This window comes from Rhinolophus sinicus, chromosome 12, assembly GCF_057876585.1.
Source record: "Rhinolophus sinicus isolate RSI-liver-muscle chromosome 12, RSI-T2T, whole genome shotgun sequence".
Lineage (NCBI taxonomy): Eukaryota > Metazoa > Chordata > Mammalia > Chiroptera > Rhinolophidae > Rhinolophus > Rhinolophus sinicus.
The window spans coordinates 12,872,923-12,890,263 of record NC_142512.1 but is presented as its reverse complement, the minus strand read 5'-3'; the positions used below and the strand labels follow the sequence as shown (position 1 = coordinate 12,890,263).

Here is a 17,341-nt window from a genome sequence, read left to right as displayed (position 1 = left end):
CTGACACCATCATTTAAGGAGACGTTTCTTTTAAAACTAGACCACTGCCCACTGCTCCATCGCAGACTCCCCACCATAAACGCTCCCCTTTACCTTCCTGGGAATTCTTTCTGAAGAGAGTACCTTACATTCCGACTGATTTCTTTTCCGTTTAGTTCCAGCTCCACCAACCTATACTGGTCTCCCGACCAGCGGCAGTGACATCACCTAGGTGCCTGTTGGAAATGCAGACTCTCAGGCCCCAGGCCAGACCGCCTGAATCAGAATCTGCATTTGAAGTGGATGCCAGGGTGACCCCTATGCACGTTGCAGTTGGAACAGTGCTGATGAGACTATTCTGTCTTTGCTCTGATGCTCTTGTCAAGCCCCGTCCTCTCTACCATGTCCCTAGTAGAGCCCAGAAGAATGGTCTCCCGGACTGTCAATCCCAATAGCACTCAGCACAGTTGGAAATTCCAGATCTGTTATGCGGTACTAGAGTACTATCCGCCTGGCCTCTTGAAGCAGAAACTCCCTGAGGGCAGGTCTCTCTCTGTCTTGTTGGCCTGTACTCATACCAGCAACTGGTCCTTTTAAAGGCTTCAGTCAGCATTTGTTGAAGTTGAGAACATCGTTCACTCTCTGGGCAGCAATGGAAGCTGCAGGGTTTGCACTTAGAGAACAGCATCTTAGACAGCAGTGAGGGGTGTAAGAATTCACATGCTCTGGGGGTGGGGACGTCACAATCTCTCTAACCCAAGGTTTCTCAAACGTGGCACTGTTGACATACTGGGCTTGATGAGTCTGTTGTGGGGGCTATTCTGTGCATGGTTAGTGGCGTCCCCATCTCTATCCCCAAGGCCCTGTAGTATCTCCCTCCCCAGTTGTGATAACTAAAAGTATCTCTATACATTGCCAAATGTCCGCTGGGGAGCAAAATCACCCCCAGTTGAGGACCACTACTCTCATTGCCACCCCACCCCCACCCAGAAGTTGTGAACACTGTGTGTGGTGAGTAGCCTCATGGTCCTTACCCAACAGCCACAGATAAAATTAGCAACGGAACTGGTGAGAAAAGCAGCACCCGCCCCCCAACCCCTCATCATGCCCCAACCTGCCCCTGTGGCCTGGATGCATGGAAGTGGGTTGCTAATCATGGCAGGTCTGAGAGCTGCACTTACCACTGTGCACTGGAAGCCCAGGGCTGGGGTCTGGTTTCTTGCATGCGAAGCCCTCAGCCTGCAGATATGCATACATGGGCCAGTTATTTTGGACAGTTCAACTACAACTATGTCAGTCCCAAATTCCCTGTTATGCTGCAGGAATAACATGGGGCAACCTTCTCAAAAGAACTGCCCTGGAAGGGAGGGAAGAATGTTTGGCATAAGCCTGTGTGCTGGAAGGGCAGGGAGGGCCCTGGGCCAAGCACAGAGCCTCCGAGAAGGCCCATCGCCAATGGCCTTCCTGTTCCACTGAGACCCTGAGTCACAGGAAGTTTGGGGAAGCCAGGGCAAGATTTCCTGAGAGAAGGACCAGTATATGCCATAACTGCGTCCACTGGATTCTTTCTGGGTTTGGGATGGCTCTGGTGGGATTGGAAGTGAGTTCATAAGGGTCTTCTGGGAGAGGGCCAACACCTGCATTTGGTAAACTCATCAAATTAATGGATGCAGATTCAGTCCCTATTGTGAGCAAGCCCTCCTCAGGGTCCTGGGAGCAATCCAGGGCTAGATGTGGGTTCTTCTCCTTAAAATACTGCAGTTACTTGAACAGACAGAAGCTAAAATCAAGGGGTTAAGTACTTCAAAGCAGCAATAAAAGAAATGTCACAAATATCACAAGGCCATGCCTTGTCAGGGTGTAGTCCAGGCAGACCACACAATCCTCCATCTGTCCTTTCTGTCTACCTACCTACCTACCTACCTACTTACCTACCCATCTACCACCCATCTATCCATCCATCCATCCACCCACCCACCCACCCATCCATCCACCCACCCACCCACCCACCCACCCATCCATCCACCCACCCATCCACCCATCCATCCACCCAACCACCCACCCACCCACCCATCCATCCACCCACCCATTCACTCACCCACCCATCCATCTACCTACCCACTTACCCACCCACCCACCCACCCATCCATCCACCCGTTACCCACCCCCCATGCATTTATTGCCCCATCCATCTACCCACCCACTTACCCATCCACTCACCCATCCACTCACCCATCCTTCATCCATCCATCCATCCATCCATCCATCCATCCATCCATCCATCTTCTCTCTGACTTGCTCACTTTGCTCTCATTTATACGACAAAAACATATTGAGGTCTGCTCTAGGCTGGCACATATATAAGGGCACACACTGCTCCTGCCCTCTAGGAACCAACACAATTGAGGGGAGCATTTGTCTCACTTTATCTAACAGCTTACTGCTGAGAGTGCTCATCTGCCCCTCCACCCCCTGTCAGAAGGGGAGCCCTGGACAGTTCAGAGTACATTGTCCATCCCTTTCTCCATCATGGCCCGTGGCACAGGGCATGGCATGTAGCTGAATTGCCTAAATGTGTGTTGAATTGAACTGACCTAGGAGTAGTGAGGGCTTGGAGAGTCCAGGTTGGTGGGAGAGGTTAAGAAATGGGGGTAACAAGCATATGTTAAAATAGTACTTAGAAGCATTTTTGATGGGAGAGGAAAACAGAACCCTATCTCTAGGGCCCCATTTCCTGTCAGGTTTGTGGTTGGGGAGTGTGTGTGTGGGGGTTCTCCTCCTCCCTCCTGCCCCATGTTATGCCCCTAGGTCTGCACTGCAGCCACACGTGGTGTATCCTTGGTGATCCCCATATGACATATGAGGGGGGCATAGACCTCTGGGTATAGACCAGACCAGCTCTCTCTGGGGGACTGGGGGACCCCTGGACAGGACGCAGTGTCTCACAGGACAGCCTATGCAGGTTCCTCAGAAGTTACACTGCCCCTGCCCCCACCTTATTCCCCCAGGCTGACCTGTCTGTTCTCACAAAGCTGCCCTTTCCTCCCGCCTTGAAATCTGATAATGAAACTAATACCCAATATTTTTGCCTCCAAGAGAGGCAGGAGATAAACAGGAAGGCGTGAGGGATTAAGGTGTCTCTCTGAGGCAGGGGCTGGGGACAGACTGGGAGTTGGGTGACATCTCTGTGTGGAGCCAAGGGATCCAGATGTGAGCTGCTTTGCCTGATGCATTTTTCCATTTGTGCAGAGAAAATAAAACAAAGAGAAAAGAAAACAAGCTGTAAAATACTTTGCAGAAGGTTGAGCACGGGCAATTGCCACTTGATGTCCCCTGACAGCTCCAAAAGCAAGGGGGAGGGAAAGGAGCCCTGTCTTTTGATGTTTGGCCTCTCTCTGAGTTTTCTTTTGTGTGACCCGTTGTTTGGGAAGAAACTTTTGTTGGTGTAAGGTGCATACGGAAGAGAGATACCAACCCAAGTTTCCCCTTGGGGTATGGGTTGGGGCTGAGCTTCCCCGAGGGGCTCAGAGGCTGGGGCAGCCCTGTTGGGGGGCTGGGGGATAGCTGGAGCTGTCCTTACAGAGGAGGACACAGGATTAGCATCTGCCTCCAAGAAGGACCAAGATGATCCTGCTACTAAGGCCTTTGCCAGTGTGAGAGTGGCCTGAGGAAGTGAGGCCTGGGTGATCTTTCTAGATCCCTGTCCCCAGGCAGGTGTGTCAGGCCCTGTGACTTCCGTGTTAGTAGAAAAGATCCAAATTCCAGGCCGGGGTCTAGGCCCAGCTGTTCCTTCAGTGATGTGTGTCTTTTCCTCTGGGGCCGTGGACCAGGAGCCAGAAGACCAGGATTCCAGTCCTGGGCCCCCCATTTACTGGCTCGGTGGTCCTGGACTGGAGGTCAGTTAACCCCTCTGAGCAGCCCCCTACCCACTTGATTGGCTGAATGAGTCCAAAGGGACCATGAACTTTCATATGCATGAGGGTCCCTGTGCTGATGGGCAGCTTCTTTCTTTGTACTTACCGTGTTTCCCTGAAAATAAGACCTAGCTGGACCATCAACTCTAATGCATCTTTTGGAGCAAACATTAATGTAAGACCTGGTATAATATAATAAATATAATATAACATAATATAATACCAGGTCTTATATTAATGTTTGCTCCAAAAGATGCATTAGAGCTGATGGTCCGGCTAGGTCTTATTTTCGGGGAAACACGGTAGTTGAGCTCAGCCCCGAGAGCTGGAGGTGCTGAGGGATACTTGTAAGGCTCTCAGGAGTCATTCTCTGGCCCAATGTGATGTCCAGCTGCTTCCAGACTTAAGGTGTGAGCTGAGTCTTCTCTTGTCTCCCCACAGTACGTCCTCTAAAGCACTTGTCCATCTCTACTTGTAAATTGAGTGACTAATGGGTGTGTGACTTGGAGGGTTACTCCAGCAAGAACATTTAAAGAAGCTTATAACATCAGAGAGAAAAGTTAAAGAGGCAAATATTTTTTTAAACCACAAAAGTAATATATGAATAAGAAACTGGTAAAAATATTTGCAGCTTGTATGAGTGGTATTTAATCCATTGTATGTAAGAGCGCTAGACCTTGTGGAAAAAAAAACAAACCACCTTATTTGAAAACTGGGCAAATGGTATGAACAGGCAATGTACAAAAAAAAAAAAAGATATAAATAGAAAAACAAACACATGGAGAAACAGCCAACCTCACTGGTAATCAGAGACACGCAAATTAAAATCATGTGTGTGTGTGTTTTCCAGACAAATTGGCAAAGATTAAAAAAAAAAAAGAATGCTGATACCAAATGCATATTGTTATTCTTTGCAAGGGTGTGGCGAAATAGGAGCTCTCATATCCTGCTGATGGGCGTGTAAGCTAGGACAGCCTTTCTTCAGGGCAATTTGGCAATTTGGATCCTGAGTTAAAAACATGTAGACCCAAAATGTAACTACTACCTCTGTCTTGAGAAATTTACTGTACAACAGCTATCACAGCAGAGCATAAATATGTATGTTCAAAGATGGTTACCACTGTGTTGTTAGTAGTGAAAAACTGGAAACAACCTAACTCCGTAACCCAGGGCGACCCTGCTTTTAAATGCACCCACTGTAGATCCAACGAGCCCATTGCATATATCCGTACACTGGCAGACTACACAACCTTTCAGAATTACGAAGAACGTTATCTGACACTAAAAAATATTCACCATGATGAGAAAATAGCCTACAAACATGAGATGTACAAGTGTGATCCATGTCTGTAGGAAAGAATTAAGTAGCTCCACAGTTCAGCACATGTTAATTAAAGCCTGCAAGGAAGGACCCCCGTGTTAACAGCAGTTGGTGGAGATGTGAGTGCAATTTTTTCCTTACTGCTTTTGTTTTTCAAGTGTCTGGCATTAAACATGTATTTCTTTAGAAATTACATAAAATGCAATTGAAAACAAGCTTAGCACAAAATCGGGACAAAAAGAAGAAAAAAGTGACAGAGTGAGCAAGATTAGGCCTGATCTAAGCTGGAGTTACCCTGGAGTTAGAAACCAAAGGAAGAAGGCAGGTATTAATCGTAGGCGTCACAGTGTGATATGAAGAGGCCCATGTGATTTTCTGGGGCGCCTATAGCCCCAGTTCCTAAGCCAGGCTGGTGAGACTTGAAAATGGGCCTGGAAGTGACATTGGAACCAAGACCTGGAGGATGAGAAGGATGCAGGCGATGAGGGAGGAGGCGCGGAGGAAGAGGGTCCTAGGAGTCAAGGAACAGCATACGCAAAGTCACAGAGGGGGCAGGCAGGGGTCCTCACACAGGGCATGCCCTAGAGATTGACAAAAGTTTGTGCAGCTGAAGCATAAGAGCGACAGAGGGAAGCAGGGTATCCAGAGTCTTGGAGGTTGTGTGAAGTGAGTTAGATTTTATCCAGAGGAAAAACCGGGAGCTATTGAAAAGATTTTTAGTAGGCAACGGACATCCTCAGATTGGTGCTTGGAACATCTGCTCTGGTTACAGTGTGGGGAACAGCCTAGAGGGCTCAGCTCAGGCGACAGAGGGGCCAAGGCTGGCAGGATGGAGAGGAGTGAATGGATTTGGAGAAGGCACTTCTGGGTCCAAGTGGAGACCCCAAAGTGGAACCTGGAAATACAGATTTGGGAGTCTGGAGTGCTGGGGTGGTCCTGCCGCTGTGAGGAGTGAACAAGGCAGACCTGGAGAGCGTCAGAGCGGAAGGAAAGGGTGCTGAGTCCTGAGGCGCATGTAGGGAACAGGCAGAGGGGAGCAGGAGTGGACAGGAGGAACCAGAGAGAAGGATGCTGAGGGCCTTCTCCAGAGGACCCACAAGTCAGCAGCAGGCCCCAGAGCCCTCAGTGGCAAGAGGAGGATAGCACAGGCTGGTGGCCAGAGCTCAAGGGAGTGGGGAGTGTGTGCAGGTAGAGGTCAGTGCCCTGGAAGCAGAGCCTGCTTGGGTTGCTGTTACAGAACACCGCAGACCCTCTGGTTTAACCAGCAGTCATTTATTTCTCACAGTTCTGGAGGCTCGAAGTCTGAGATCAAGGTGTCAGCAGGGTTGGTTTCTCCTGAAGCCTCTGTCCTTGGCTTGCAGATGGCCACCTTCTTCCCTGTGCCCTCACAGGATCTTTCCTCTATGCGTGTGCACCCCTGGTGTGTCTCTGTGTCCAAATTTCCTCTTCTTATGAGGACACCAGTCAGATTGGATTAGGGCCCATGCTAATGACCTCATTTTAACTTAATTACCCCTTTCAAAGCCCTATCTTCAAATACAGTCACATTTTGAGGTCCTGGGGTTAGGGTTTCAGCATATGAATGGGGGTGTGTGGGGGTGGGGCCGTGGGGGACACAATTCAGTCCGTAGCAAGCAGGATTTGGGCACAAGGAGCATGCCAGCACCACCTCCCAACTCTGAGATGTGTGCCATGGGCCCGGGGTTGAGGGAAATAAACAGACTCCCCCTAAGAGTGAGCAGGCGCCTCAGCCATGGTTCGGGTAATGCCAGGTGGTAAGTACTGATGGGAGCAAACAGGGAAGCCGAGGAGTCCTGGAGAAAAAAAACGCCTCTCTGTCCTGCAGTGGAGAAGGACGGGGGAGTTGGGGGGGGGGGACAGAGTCTCTTGGGGCCCCCCCCGCAGATGCCCCTTTCCTGACACCTCTCCTGCCACCCCCACAGCCTGCAACTGCAACCTACACGCCCGACGCTGTCGCTTCAACATGGAGCTCTACAAGCTGTCGGGACGCAAGAGCGGGGGCGTCTGCCTCAACTGCCGCCACAACACGGCTGGCCGCCACTGCCACTACTGCAAGGAGGGCTACTACCGGGACATGGGCAAGCCCATCACCCACCGGAAGGCCTGCAAAGGTAGGTGGTGGGGGCGGGGACTTGGGGACACCATCCTCCCTCGCTTTTCTCTGTTTGTCCTTTTCCATTTCTTTTTTCTAGCCCCCTTACAAAAAGGCATAGACCGAGATAATCTCTCACACACGCGCACACGCACGCACGACCTCCCTGGTATTTGGAGGTGTAAGCTGAAACAAAGGGGCGATGGAGGAGTGGCTCCAAGGAGAAGAAAGAAGAAGGTGTGATCTCTGAAGGTGCAGGGCTCCCGGCCCGTCGCCCCCCCCACCCCCACCCCCTCCCGGCCTCTCGTCCCTCCGCACAGGTGTGCCGCATACCACAGGGCGGGGGGTCATGTTCACCAGGCTTACCGTCGGCACAAAGGACTCTCTTTTACCAAAACCAGGCAGACGGATTTCTTTGGATGTGTGTGCCTCCCGCCCACCCCCCGGCCCCCCAACACTCACACAGACACAGACACACAGTCACAGCTTCAGGGGCAGGGTCTCAGAAGGAACATTTAATCCACCTGCAAATAGCTTTACTTCTCAGGACAAAAAATGAAGGGGAGACAGGAGACTCTATTTTCGTTCACTGAAGCAAGCACTAATATTTTAACTTTCTGCTGTTTGTTTTCTCCCACTAACAAAAATGAAGCAATGGTGAGATGACTCAGAGACGCTGATGAGATGCCAGGGAATTTAGTGAAGTTGGGCTGGGGGTGAAGTGGGGGGGAAGTGGGGCCCCCCACCCACATTAGCTTTTGGGAATTCCAGGAACCAGGGTTCATCGGGTCCAAAATTTGGGTTCGGCGCCAGGGCTCTTGGTCCACAGTCCAGTGTGGATGGGGTCCTGACACGGAAGAGACCCAGGCCATGGCAGACTCAGGCCCAGACGATGAGCTACAGTAGATAAATCCTTCTGTTGGGAAACTATCATCTTCTTAACAGGAAATCCACCAGATGTCAGGCACTTGTGCACAGGACTGATGACACAATTTGCAGGCCTCAGTGTGAAGTGAAAATATGGGGCTTCTTGTTCAGGACTTACGAAGAATTTCAAAATGGCAACAGCAGAGTTCAACCAAGCATGTGCCCTTATTGAGTGTGGGGCCCATGAAGACAGCCTTGTGTGTATGGAACACTTTTCTCTGGACAAACAGGTTCTCAGGGATTTCCAGGAGAAATCCCTTCCATTCCAAATGAACAGGGTGGCTCCCAAGACACAAGCAAGCTCTCCTAGATCTGTGGATTTAAGGCTGCCTCTGGTGGTTGTCAAGAGAAATTTAAGCTTTAAGGTAGTTGCGCTATTTCCACATCGGAAAAACAACAACAAAAAACTGACTCAGGTGAGAATCCCCCAGGGGACTTTGAACAGCGACTGAGAAGGTGGCCTGGGCAAAGGAACCCAAGAAGCCCCTACAGTGGCAGGAAGGCATGAGCAGCGACATGCCCAGGGAGCAAGGCCTTTGGGTTTTTAGAGGATGTCATTGGAAGATATCCACCTCCTTCTCCTGTGCCCAAGTATTCATTGTCTTTCATTTATAGAAGAAATCGAAGCCGGGGTTTTATAAACAACTGGTGGCACATAGCTTTCTTGAGGATTTGTCTAAAAAGTTTTAAGCAACAGGGGCCACTCAGGTGGATAAATAGAGAAGTCTGCTGGTGGGTGAGAAGGTCTCGGCTCTGCGTGGAAGGGCAGTGGTCATGTACTATTGTGTCAGTTTCTGCTGTCAGAGCAGGAAAAACATGTCCCTTGGGGACACAGAAAGGAGCAGAGCCTTGGCCATCTTGCCTTTTGCCTCATCTCCCTCTCCTCTGTTGCAATGGGAAGAGACAAGGGCCATGTGTGGCCTCTCACCATTTTGGATGAGATGTCAAGAAGCCGTCCGGTCCTGGGAACCTGCACATCATCTTATGGGTTTCTGCTTCTCTGGTTACATGGTGTGGGGACACCCAGCTTCCTTTGCTGGTTTCCAGGAGGAACAGATACAGGCAGACAAGGGAGTGGACCTGTCTTATTATTTCAAATGCTGTGGCCAGCCTTTGTGGCTGTGTCTTCCCTCCCAGCCCTCGACAGCAGCTGCCCCCAGCCTTGATGGGACCCCTGGGAGAAGAACCCACAGAAGAGAAGAAATGTATGGATGGATTCTGCTCTGCAGGACATCTGCATATCCTCCTGGGGAAATGAGACAGGAGCGGGTGAGACTCTCCCTGCATCCTGATTTGTGAGGAAGGACAGTGCTTCCGGGATCCTGCCATCTGACTGATAAGGAAAAGCACTATCTGGCTGGTCCTAACACTGATGAGTGAGGAAAAGTATTGCCCGAAGGGCTCTGCTTCATGATTGGTGAGAAAAGACTGCCTGAAAGACCTGCTCTCTGATTGGTGAGCAAGAAGAATGTGACCTGAAAGGTCCTGCCTTTTCATTGGTGAGGAAAGGCATCTCTTGAAAGTTTCAGATCTTTCGCCTCAGATCTCCTTTTCTTGGTGTCACCTCCTTAGGGGATGTGGGAACTTTGAACCCTCAGTTCCCCCCAGGACAGTTCCTACCAACGAGAGACCTTAAGATCTTGGTGGGAATCAGCTGTAGGAATTCAGATGCTGGCTGGGGTGTGTGTACCTTGAGATCTTAAGACACGGGTCTCTCCATCACTCCCATGGAGTCTGCTGTCTTGTCTTCCCAGGGCCTGATGGTTTAAGGAAATGTTCCTTTGGCGGTTGCATTTGGCCCCAGTATTTTGATCTCTTGACACTTTGCTCTCAGAGGCTTCCAAAATCTTGTAGGTGTGGAGCCACCCCCAGGCCCTGGCCTCCTGGGGTTGACCGCAGCAAGGCCCATCGTAGCCCTCAGGTGAAGGCTGCTTTCTGCCCTGTTTCAGATGCATTTCACAGGGGAGCTGGGACAACTGGCACTGGTTCTTGACTCAACTTTGCAGCTGATCTGAGGTTGGGAATGGCATCAGGGGCCTCTTTACCCCCTGACTTCCCAAGGCCTGGGAGGAGCCCTGTGCAGGGGGCCGAGGCCACCCATACACTGCTGGCGATTGGCTGACTCCCAACCTTGTTCAATTTAGAGCAGGGGTGGACCTAGACAAGAACAGCTTGGAGCAAGGGCATTAGATTCCAAACGTTATTATGCAGTCCCCCACTTGGGAAGTTTCATAGCAACAAATTTGTTGGGTTCTTTCTCCCCTCCCCTAGTTTAGAACCAACCCGGGGCTGGCAGGACTGGTGCATACAAAGGGCTGTAATAAACATGCCCAGGGAACAGGCGGCTGTACTCTCCGGCTATTCAGCCTAATTTCACAGCACTGGGAAGGCCTCATTATGGCATGGGCTGTTGTCCTATACAAAGTCAGATGAGATGAATTTCTCCCTTTTCTCCCCAGAATGGTTTGTGAATGATACTCATCCTGGAATCTGTCAAAAGATAGGCGGTTTTGTTTACCATTTGTCTTCTTTATGGACTGGGGGGCACTTTCTCTTTGGAGACAGCAAAGAAGACGCTGCCATTTAACATTTAAGCCATGCCTCCATTTAAATGATATTAATTTATCATCTTCCCAAACCATCTGTGATGGATAAAGACATTCCAGGAGTCTCCCGTGAACCGAATTGCGATGAGAATTAAGAAATTAACCACCACATCTAGCATCCCGGCACAAAGGGCTTTCGTTCCATCTCACTGAGCAGCCTGTTCCTTTCACTCATTGCCCTGCCCCCTTCAAGTTCACAGTCAACGTGGCTGAATGCAGGCTGCCAAGAAGGTGCCAAATCCTCAGAAGATGCAGGCGGTAGTGGAGCGGAGGGATGGGATGGTCCACACCATCTTGGCCAGTGCACACTTGCTGCCCCCATCCACCCCATTTCTTTCGGCAGCTCTGCCAGGGGTTGCGGAGGAAGTGAGCACCTCGGCCCACAGCCTGTGGCTCCCTGCCCACCGTGTGCGGCTTTCCGTGTCTTTTCTCGCTCTCCATTCTTGTCCTTCACTTCAGGGCATCGTCAGTACAGCAGGTTCTCGAATAACCTCATTTCGTTCAACCTCGTTTTCTTGTAATGTTGACGAGCTGTCCTAGGAACTTAACTCTTGTTTTTATCAATTTGCCCATGGTAAAACTGGTTTTGTTAGGCGTTCTTTTGCTTCACGTCAGGGAAGCTATTGACGATGTATCTGTGTCTTTGTCTCTAATAGTTCTCACCTTTGGTTGCATTTTGAAATCACCTAGAAGTTCAAGAATCCTAACTCCTGGATCCTACCCCCGGAGATTCTGGTTTAATTCATGGGTCCCGGGAGGTTTAATTGGGAACCAGAAAAGCTCCCCAGATGGGTCAAATGTGTAGCCAAAGCTGAGAACCAGGGCAGTGGGAGACTAAGAAACAGGGACAGTGAGCTGCTCTTTTGTTGAGAAAGGTGGCCCAGGCCCCAGAGTTTATTCTTTTGAGGGGAGAGGCTTATTATCAATGAATTTAAATCTTCTTTATGACTCTCTTGATGAAAATTGTGTGTGTGTGTGTGTGTGTGTGTGTGTGTGTGTATATACATGTGTGTGTATGTCTAGATCAGATCATTTAAGGATTTAGTGACAGCATAGCTGAGAACCTGGGACCCTACCCCTTCCTGACTCTAAGGTAGTGTCCATGCAGCCCACAGAAGCCTAAAAGCCTCAGGAGTCCCCTCTCACTTTGTGGGTCCCCTGTCACATTTGCATTTCCTATCATCATTTTAGGGAGTGCAGGGAAAGGTGTTGGTCACCTTAGGGAGGGTACTCAGTGGCTGGAGCAGCTCCCAGCTTAGAGGGCAGAGACCACAGCCAAGGAGTGGACTCTATCCAGATGCAATTAAGGCCAGCACCCCCCCCCCCCCCCCCCCACACACACACAGAGGAAGTCAGAGGAGAGAAAATCCCCATGGAAGCTGGGCTCCAACTGTGGCCTTTGTGGGTGTATCCTTTTCCTATTCCCTGAGAGATGGGGAAGGGGTGTCGGAAATCCTGATCTCCAGATTTGGCTCTAGGTTCAAAGCCTGTACAGCAACAGGCAAGTCACGTGACCTCCCTAGACCTCAATCTCCTCATCTATGAATCATATTCAGATTTATGGTCTCTGAGTTCTGTTCAGTGTTGACATCCCACGTGTTTTTTTTTTTTAATATTCAAAATTTTATCAATCCCTGAATAGACCAGGACAATGTCTTGTATCCGTGAAATGTGTGACTTGGAAACTTGGAAAAGCTGGCAGAAATCAGGCGGAGGTGGTTTTGTTCCAAGGTCTTTACAAATGAAGAGTCCCTGGTCTTGTCACTCGGCCCCCACGGTGCACCCAGGGTGCCCTGCTCTGACACAGGATCTGCAGGCCTAGCCATTTGTCTCATTCCTCTGGGCATCCTTGGCCACTTTCTTCCCCTTCCTGGGTGCCAGCTCCCTGTCTCTGCAGCCTACTCTCTTCCCAATTCCAGATGGGCGTTCTTGGAGGATCCACAGGGGTTCCTGGTCTTGAGCAGAAAAGCCTCCTGATTGTGAGCTGCCTGGTTAATGGAGGGCATTTCACTTGGGAAGTAGCTCTTGCTACCAGCAGAGCAACAGGTGGGCCCCAGCCAACAGCCTTGGGATGAATGGCTTTTAAAAGCATGGATCTTGAGACCAGGGCTCAAGTTCCACCCCTGGGCAAGGTACGTACTCTTTGGTGCCTCAGTTTTCTCATCTGATAATGGGGTTAATACTAGTTCCTCCTCCCTCCTAGGGTTGTGGTGTATATTAAATGGATGATGTACAGGAGGTCCTTGCCACATGGCATCACTCCATACCTGTTAGCTGTTAGGATTATTTGTACACGTAGAGGGAAATACAATAACCAGAAGGCCCTGCCATTGCCAGCGAGGGCGCAGAGTGGAGACGATCCCTTTGGCTCTCTGGTTGCCTTAGTCCTTTCAGTGGCTGGTGGTGCATGGCAGAACCGGCCCCTCTCACTTGAAGGGCTCAGCCTCGGTGTGGATTTTGAGGCCACTTCCCACAGGACTAGGCAGGGCCCCGGGGATTTGCCCTAATGCCGTTGCACACTCTCAATAAAGGATTTACACGCTTTGGGAGAAAAAATGACAAACGAGTTGAACAGCAGAGACGAGTGTCCGGCAGCTGCTCGTGGAGGCCCTGAGCAGAGACATGGGGATGGGCGGTTGCATAAATGTGGTTCTGGAGGTGCTGCTAAGAAAGACCCTGCCGGGCGGCCCGCCTGCCTGAGCCTGTGCAACCAGTGTCTGTCTCTCTTTCTGTCTCTCTCCCTCTCCCCCTCTCTCCCCCATTTTTCTCCCCCTCCCTCCCCCATCTCTCTCTCCCCCTCCCTCCCTCCTCCCTTCCTCTCTCCCTCCCTCTCTCCATCTCTCTCTTTCCCCCCCATCACCCCGCCCCCCCTTCTGCAGGAGCTGTGCCTTTCTCATCAGCTGTAAATCAGGTACAGGAAGACTATAGTTAACTAGATCATGGAGGGTCAGATAACCCAGTTTGGGATTATGGGGCTCCCCTCCCCTTCTACTTCCTGCTGTCTGCACCTTGATCTGAAAGTGGCAAGGGAAAGGAGAGGTCGTGCAACTTGAAACATTTATTCTTTTGTGCCTGGTTAGCAACTGCTGGGAGAAAGAAAAGCATTGCTGCGGAGGAGGTTGACACAGACAGCTGAGATGAAGTTTGTGGATTATCTGTGGATTTAAATGATCCTGGCTCCCTCTTCAGCATGGAGAATTTAGGAGCAGGGAGTGTCTGTAGTCAGGTTGCCACTGATCTAGGATGTGAGGGGATTATCTTCCCTGTTTGCCCCGCCTTCTTTCTTCCAGATTCACAGGGTAAATCAGATGGTCTTTCCCCATGGAGAGGGCTGCCCTGAGTTTGTTCATTGATTCAGCAAGTATTTATTGAGCACCTGCTATATGCAGGAACTGGGTCACAGTGGTTACCAAGACACACGTTCCCTGAGAGCTTGCTTTCTAGAGGGAGATTGATGATAAAAAAGAAGAAGAAATAAGCATAAGATCATTATAGATTGTGGTGAGTTAGTTGGAGGAAAACACAGGGTGGAAAGAGAGTGTATGTAGGGGGAGCCGCTCTGCAAGGTGGCCAGGGAAGACCTCTCTGAAGACAGGACGTTTGAGATGAGACCCCGGGTATGAGGAGTAAACAGCTGTGGGGAGGCTGAGGAAAGAGCAGCCTGGAAGCAGGAAGGGGCTGGTGGGCCCTTGGTCAGAAGGGAGGCGAGGGAGGGCAGCGTCAGCTCATGGGAGGATTTGCCCTAATGCCGCTGCCCGCTCCCACTCTTTTTGTGGATGGTGTCCAGATACACAGACCAGTCTTACTCAAAGCAGAGAAGAACGTTTCACCCTAACCCAGTGCCACAGGCAGATAGGGACCTTTGGCGTGACCTGTAGGCCTTGGGGTCCCAGGTGGTCTCAGGATTGGTGCTAGGGAGCAGCCCCATTCACCGATAGCAACGTCCCAGGAGTCAGGGCAAGGGTTCTCTACCTGATGGTATGGGTGTTTCCCCATCTGGCCTTGGCTGGGAAGGGAGTGCCCCCCACACCTGATGTGTGGACACTTTCTTCTTAAGGACACTAGTTATATTGGATTAGGGCCCACCTGAATGACTCCATCTTAGTCACCTCTTTAAAGACCCTGTCTTGAAATACAGTCACATTCTGAGGTACTGGAGTTAGGTCTTCAACATTTGAATCCTGGGGTGAGGGTGTTGGGGGTGCATAAGTCAGTCCACAACGTGAGGTCAGGCCCGAAGCTGTCCTTCACACCTGGCTGGTGGCCTGGGTGGCAGCTGTAATGACATCTGAAGTGAGGGTGTGTGCTGTGGTTGTTGCGTCTCCCCACTCCTGTCAAGAGCTGCTCCAGGGGGGTCTGGCACCAAGCCAGCTCCCCTCTCTTCCACAAGCATGTGCCCTGGGATCACTGCCATTTGAAGGTCCTGCCTGACCCCAAGGGCCCCTGGAGCCAGATCCTCAGCAAAAGTAGCCAGGAGAAGTAACCTCCTGTTAGGAGCCCAGGATGGAGTCCCCTCTCACAGTGGGAGCTGCAGTGAGAGGGGCCAGCCTCAGCTGTGCATCTCCTCCTGATGAGGGCTGTTGGACTCTTAGGGATCCAGGAGAGAGAACATCAGAGGGAACAGGGAAAGGCAGCTGCTCGAGACCAGGAGCCTGGGATCAGAACTGTTTGCCTTCCAGGTCGGCTCTACCGGAGCTCTCAGAAACCCTGGGTGCACTTCTCTTAACTGACAGAGAAACCGAGTCTTGGCGAAGAGATCCCAATATGATGCAGCAGGCAGAGGTGTTGGGCAGGGCGGTCAGTGGGTGTGGACGGAAGGCCTGATGTGTCTGGCAGCATGAGGGAGCGCTTTCCCTGCAGCCATGGCCAGGACATTGCACTGAACGGCAGCAGTGGGGGTGATGGGCCAAGGGTCAGGCTGCCACCCCAGATCCTTGGAGCCATATAGACACCAAACCTTAGGCTGTTAGGTTGGAAGGGACTTTAGTGCGAGTGTAGATCTGGCCTTACAGGTGAGCCACCTGAGGCCCAGAGCGAGCGAGGCCTCACACAGTGTTACTGGCAGGACAGGCCCAGACCTGGGTCTCCTACACCCATCTGAAACCATCTGTGTGCCCTGATCATCTGTCCTTGTCTGATGGCCCAGAGCAAGGACAGCCTGGCTTCTCTGCACCTGGAGACCCTCCAGCCTGCCTTGTTCGTGAGAAACCTAATCCTGCCGCCTTCTCAGGGCCCTGGGCTTCCGTCTGGTCTCACTTTCCCCTTGATGGAAAAACCCCAGGGTAGATTGTTTCCTATGACCAGGTGCTGCCTGCTCCATGTAAATGGGGGGTGACCTGCCCTGGAAGGGATTGACCTCCGCTGAAAAAAGTGGCTGACTTCCAGGGAAATGGGAGTCACCCAGTGAGCTTCCTGTGGCAGAAGACATTCTGACCCGGACCAAGTTGTCATTATCAGGGAGATTCTCTTGATCTCCTCACCAGACTCCCTGCAAAGCAGAAGACCGCCACTCAGCTGAATTCCACGTTCTCCCTAACTCAGCCCCTCCCCTCCGCTGGCCTCCCTCCCCACTGTGCACGTGTGTGTCTCTATGTGTGTCTGTGTTGAGGGAATACAGCAGGGTCCCTTTGGCTTTCTCTCCCTAAGGGCCAGGGCCTGAGGCTTCCTTTATAACTGGTGGGTGGCTCAGACCCTCTTTCTTTGACACTGCTTGCCAGATTCCCTTGTCCCAGACTGTAGAAGAACCCACTGTAGAGGGCTGTCAACCATCAATTCTCTCCACACCCTGACGTTCAACCTTCTTTGCATAGAGCGATAATTTGGGCTTTCCTTATTCATGGGATTTGGGGGGAAGTCCTTAATTTGAGTGCAATGCAAGTCTGCCTGTGAGGATTTGATTTGGCCGCACATAATAGAAAACCCACCTAGCCTTAGTTTCAACAGGTTTAAGCAGGAATTTCTGCTTGTAGAATGAGCAGTACACGGAGGGTGTCAGAAAGGATGTGGGCCTCGGTGACACGCTCAGAGATCAGTCCTTTCTATCCCTCACATGGCCTCCCTCTGCCTGCGATTTTTCTTGCCAGTCCGTGGTCTCCTCCTCTGTGTAGTTGTGCCAGTTTTGCAGGCTGGTGTGTGGACCAGAGGGGACAACTGTATGAGAATGTGAACAGACGAAGGTGTTCCCAGGCGCCTGGGGTGGTTTTACGCTGGAGGAATGCCGTGCCTCTGGTGACGCTCCTGTTGCCCTGCAGGTGACCGTACTGGCCTTCTGAGCTCCCTCCACCCCCTGGCCCTGTGGGACCCTGATGGCTTCTCTTCCTGGTACAGTGATTTGTCAGCCCGCTGCTTCCATTAGACCAGGCCAAGGGGCCCGTTGGTCAGTCTTTGCAGAATCTCGGGAGAAAGATTTGGAAACCAAGCAGTAAAGCACCTCCTTTAATCAAAGGGTGGACCCATAGGAAGTGCCAGCTCTTCCAAGCAG

General features: G+C 51.2%; 1 protein-coding gene across 4 annotated transcripts in view; it reads left to right on the top strand.

The window, feature by feature from the left end:
* NTN1 (netrin 1) overlaps window positions 1-17,341 on the top strand; it is a 197,134-nt gene that overhangs the window by 121,361 nt on the left and 58,432 nt on the right. For all 4 annotated transcript variants that reach the window (XM_019755250.3, XM_074319333.2, XM_074319332.2 and 1 more), the window contains exon 3: window positions 7,158-7,346. In XM_019755250.3, the coding sequence (XP_019610809.1) occupies window positions 7,158-7,346 (189 nt within the window). The remainder of the gene's footprint in view (window positions 1-7,157; window positions 7,347-17,341) is intronic.